Source organism: Colias croceus, chromosome 13, assembly GCF_905220415.1.
Source record: "Colias croceus chromosome 13, ilColCroc2.1".
NCBI classification, from domain to species: domain Eukaryota; kingdom Metazoa; phylum Arthropoda; class Insecta; order Lepidoptera; family Pieridae; genus Colias; species Colias croceus.
In genome coordinates, this window is record NC_059549.1 from 5,525,639 (window position 1) to 5,530,442 (window position 4,804).

The following is a 4,804-nucleotide window of genomic DNA, read 5'->3' on the forward strand; positions in this document are numbered from 1 at the left end:
CCTACCGCCCGAATTGTTTTCGATTGCGTACGACTCTGAATTGACTCCTATTTCTTTCGAACAAGGTGCAAGATGCAAGTGCATTGTTTAGGGCACTTACGATTCAATGATTCGGGGTGATTCGGGTGTTTCTGGAAATACGATAATTAGCGAAGATCTGCATGCGCATTATTAATTTTGGATTACTGTACACAGTTCCTATCAATCAATTATACCGTCTATACAATAATATAGGTATTACCTATTCGTATAAGGTATGTAAGTTGTAACCACAAGAATTAGGAATTGAATTGAACAAACAAGTTGCTTCATTACATAAATGAAAGGATAAACCAATAAGTAAAGGAACGTTTCGTAAGAGCAAATGTACGAAACTAAAGTTCTCGTGTCTGGAAACTAGCGGTATTCAGGTATATTCATTGAATAAACTTACAATTTTGCGATTAAAATAATATATTAGGCATTGAAAAATTCTTCTAATCGCTTATGAAAAACTAATCCATTTACTTACAATTAGTTAAAAACATCTCAATTTCTTAATGCATATCATCACACCTATACAATTCTTATATAAAATTTTCACTTAAAATTGATAAGTGCTGATCTAGAAAATTCCAATGAAATATTTTTCCTGTTCGCTCATGTGTAATATTTTAATTTCTAAAGATTGACCTAAAAGCAAGTGGAGCGTTAATATTCCATCTCAATTATCAATCTAAGCTTTCACCTAGTCAGCATCTGTTTCTATGATTCAATATCTATGGTCGCGCCAATATAAAAATATACGTAAATGTATTCTCGATATGAAAGTGGACTGTATTTAGATCAACGTGGTGTTAGCAAAGAGGGGAAAGACGGGAACACACGGCACATACCTCGTCGGAGGGAGTAGCGTCCAGAACACACGCCGCTGCCACGCGGTCAGGGTCCTCCAGCTCGCGGCGGGCAAGAACGGGTCCAGTCCAACACTCCACACAAACACACACGCGGCGGTGAGCGCGACCAAGGGCCGGGGCACGGGATACCCCGGTGGTGTTACAAAAGCACAATGCCTGATGATCTAGAGAGCCTCGTGGAAGCTCTCCGGCGGTGAGTCCCGATCCTCGCTAAAGATCGGAGAGAACTACTGGCTGTCGTTCGTGACATAGGTAGGTCACGTGACGAGCGCTAAATAGCGCGCGGTGATTGGTTGTGCTCGTATGTAGGGAAGGATGAAGGAATACACCACAAATAATAAACATTTAATTTCTACATTTACTATTTTAATTATATTGGCGTTACCATATCCACCCGCCCTAAATGGGTCACCATTTAAAACCAATCATAAGGTACAGCGAAAAACTATGACTCTAGGATCGCATAATGCGCGCGGGTTAATAAAGTCCTAAAAGCCACGGCGGTAATATAAATAACAAATTCTATGGCTCCAGGAGCGCATAATGCGAGCGGGATAATAAAATTCCTAAAAGTCACGGCGGAAAATATAACTAACAAATTCTATGACTCTAGGATCGCGTAATGCGAGCGGGGTATAAAAAATTCCTAAAGTCACGGCGGTATTTATAACTAAGAAATTATATCGAAAGCGGTGCAAAACTTAAAATTAAACTTAACTAACTGCGGTAATATATTAATGCGATATAACTATTGTCTTGGAAGCGGACATAAACGAACGACCGGGCGAAGGTAAGTTCCCTTGGCGGTTCTAACTGTACAAACGCGCGCGACGTCGTCCTTTGAAGGATGTACTTTCTCTACGACGGCTAAAGGCCAGGTTAGGGGCGGTGCATTATCATTTATCACAACCACGACCGTTCCTGGAGTAATAGGTGTGGAAGGCGTATTCCATTTCTGCCTAACCTGCAGACCGTGTAAGTATTCCATTCTCCAACGTTTCCAAAACGACTGAACTAACTTGTCCAGTAGCGAATGCCTATCAAGCAAACTGACGTGATCAGATTTGACTTGCGGCGCGGGTAATGCTAATAAAAGCGCGGTAACTAAAATAACACGAAACAAATGCGTTATAATATTCATATATTTAATATGATAATAATCAATGATCATGATAATTATGTGATCATTGCGCGGTAATATCACTGGATGCTTATGTACATATTCCAGGGCGGAATCGCTTAGACGTCCGATGAGGATAAGTCTGTTGCGAATAAAAGGCTTCAAGCGGTTGAAGGCCTGCGAATAAAATTTATAATAGAGTATATTAGAATACTCCTCTGCAAAATATTTATTTTGCAGGGCGGGAATAATTTTATTTACAGCGAAATTAGGTTCCTCTACGGTCATCATAACACCGCGGCGGGATAATAATATAAGGAACCTATAAATATAAAATACACGACGCGACGAGACGCGAAGGGCGGTATCGTATAAAGCGCAATGCTTTATAGGCGGGCACACAGTGTGCGCTAATAATTTTCGTTCGGGAATGTCTGCAATAGACTCACCATCGAGACTCCTAAGAGGCCAATCAGACGGGTCCGAACGAGCCCACTGGGGTCCTTGGAACCACAGAGGGGCGAGACGAGATTTTGTGGCGTAATGCCACGCGAAAGAATGTCAGCGGGAATTTCAATACCAGAAACATGGTAGAAATTATCTGATGGGATGTTATACACGACTGTGGGAGCAACGAAGCCCATCATGTCCCACAGACGGGCGGCAGTTGACAAGATGGAGCGCTTAGTGCACATCACATCGGCGGGTGCGGTAATTTTAAAAATAAAAACAATCATCAACAGTAGACCAATGCAGACCAAGTAATTTATGTTGCACGGTCTTATCAAACTCTACCGCGGAGGGTAAAAGTTTGTGCGAAGCGGGAAGATTATCTAACACATTTTTACTATTACTATTCCATTTAACTAGATCCCACTGAGCTTCCTTAAACAAATCGATGAGCTGCTGCGACGCGGAAACTGCTTCACACTCCGTGGGAATAGAGAAGGCGATATCATCCATATACAACGAGGAAGACGCAATGCTACTCGCGAGCGGATATTTCGCGCCGTCATCTTCTACGAGCTGTCTTACCGTGCGCAGTGCATGATAAGGACTAGACTTGATGCCGAAGCAAACTCGATTAAATTGATAAAGAAGCAGCGGATCCTGCGGGCTGAAACGATATAAAAACATTGAAAACGACGATCAAACTCACGCACGAATATCTGCAGAAATTGTTGGCGGCAATCGGCGGTCATGGCAATCGCGCGTGCAAAAACCTAAAATTATTGTAAACAAATTGCCTTGTAAATTCGGCCCAACATGCAGAAGGTCATTCAATGAACGCTGGCTTCCAGAAGTTGGCATGCTAGCATCTAAAACCATGCGCAGCTTAGTCGACGATTTATCCTCGCGCAGAACAGCGTGATGCGGTATAACATAAATAGGTCTAGGGTCACGCGGATCATACGGAGGCGCGGGTGAAATATAATTCTTCGTTAGATAATCCTTTATGACGTCATCATATGCCAACCTTAATTTAGGTGAAGCCTGTAGCTTTCTTTCGAGGCACATGAAACGTTTGCGGGCAATATTAAATGAATCACCGAGAGTGTAGAAATCATCCTTAAATGGAAGCGAAACAATATATCTGCCACTCACGGGGTCGCGGGTTGTAGTTGATTTATAATATTCTTCACATTCAACATCATCGGGATGTTGAACGGGCGGTGCGGTAGGAAGCTCCTCGAGCTCCCAGAAACGCCTGACTAATGAGTCAATAGCGGCGGTCTCTTGAACGTGACAACACGTCAAGGGCGGTTTATGTATGTTAGGTATGGTGGGTACTGAACCCATTATTACATAGCCTAACACCGTGCGCAATGCAGCGGGCGCCGACGAGTCACGAGATGCATGAACTACGTCGGGGAGAAGCAGATGAGGGAACAGAGAAGCACCGATTAATAAATCGATTTTATTTGGCGTACCAAAACTCTCATCTGCGAGCGGTAAATGCGAAATATGCGATAAGACAGAAGTGTCTATAACAGCGGTAGGTAATAAATCCGTAACATGATCAACAACTAGCGGTGAAATATTAAAAGATATGTTGTTGTCAAGACGCGAATAAAATGTTATATTTATAGAATTACTATTTATAATTTTTTCTGAACCACCGAACCCCTTAATAATAGTACGTTCGGTTTTCTGCGGTTTAATACCTAAGCGTTCACAACATTCATTCGTAATGAAGTGACTTTGCGAAGCGGAATCTAAAAGCGCGCGAATAATAAGCCGTTCACCTTTACAATTATAAGCTACGACTTCAGCGGTTGATAATAAAATAGTATGTTGTTTATTCGCGGGCGGGTTGCATAGAAATGCGTTATCAGTATCAGCTGTATAGCTAGCGGTGCATAGCGCAATATCAGAGCGGCACTCGCCCGACGGCGCGGGCGGCGTCGGCGCAGGCAACGGCGGGGAGCTGCGCGGCGGGGGGTGAGACGCAGGCGCGGGTATGGAAGATTCGCGTTTCAAATGTAACATTGTATGATGTTTTAATTTACAAACGCGACAATTAGAATAAGACGAGCAACTAGAAACTCGATGTTTTATACTGAGGCAATTTATACACGCGTTTCTATCCTTTACGTATTTCAAACGTTCCTGCGGACTCATTTTATGAAAACTCGAACATTTATATAAATGTTGATGCGTAATATTTGTACAAAGACAACTATAAGTGGAATCAGCTGTTGTTACGTAAGACTGATACGTCTTAGGCGGTGCGGAAGAAATATTAATTGAACTGCGATTATAATTATTATTCTTTCGAGGCGGTTTA

The 4,804-nt window shown here is 42.4% G+C and overlaps 1 protein-coding gene across 1 annotated transcript; it reads right to left on the minus strand.

Moving 5' to 3' along the window:
* Positions 1-2,733: 2,733 nt before the first annotated feature.
* Positions 2,734-4,506, minus strand: LOC123697051. The gene is made up of 2 exons (XM_045643468.1): positions 3,176-4,506; positions 2,734-3,133 (listed from the first exon to the last, which is right to left on the minus strand). Exons 1-2 carry the CDS (start codon positions 4,504-4,506, stop codon positions 2,734-2,736), a joined length of 1,731 nt encoding a protein of 576 aa, XP_045499424.1.
* Between the last annotated feature and the right edge of the window lie 298 nt (positions 4,507-4,804).

Coding starts and splice junctions, on each gene's coding strand:
- LOC123697051 (XM_045643468.1), bottom strand. CDS start 4,506: ATGTTACATTTGAAACGCGAATCTTCCATACCCGCGCCTGCGTCTCAC. Junction 3,134..3,175: donor ATTTCTGCAGATATTCGTGC/GTGAGTTTGATC, acceptor ATATCGTTTCAG/CCCGCAGGATCCGCTGCTTC.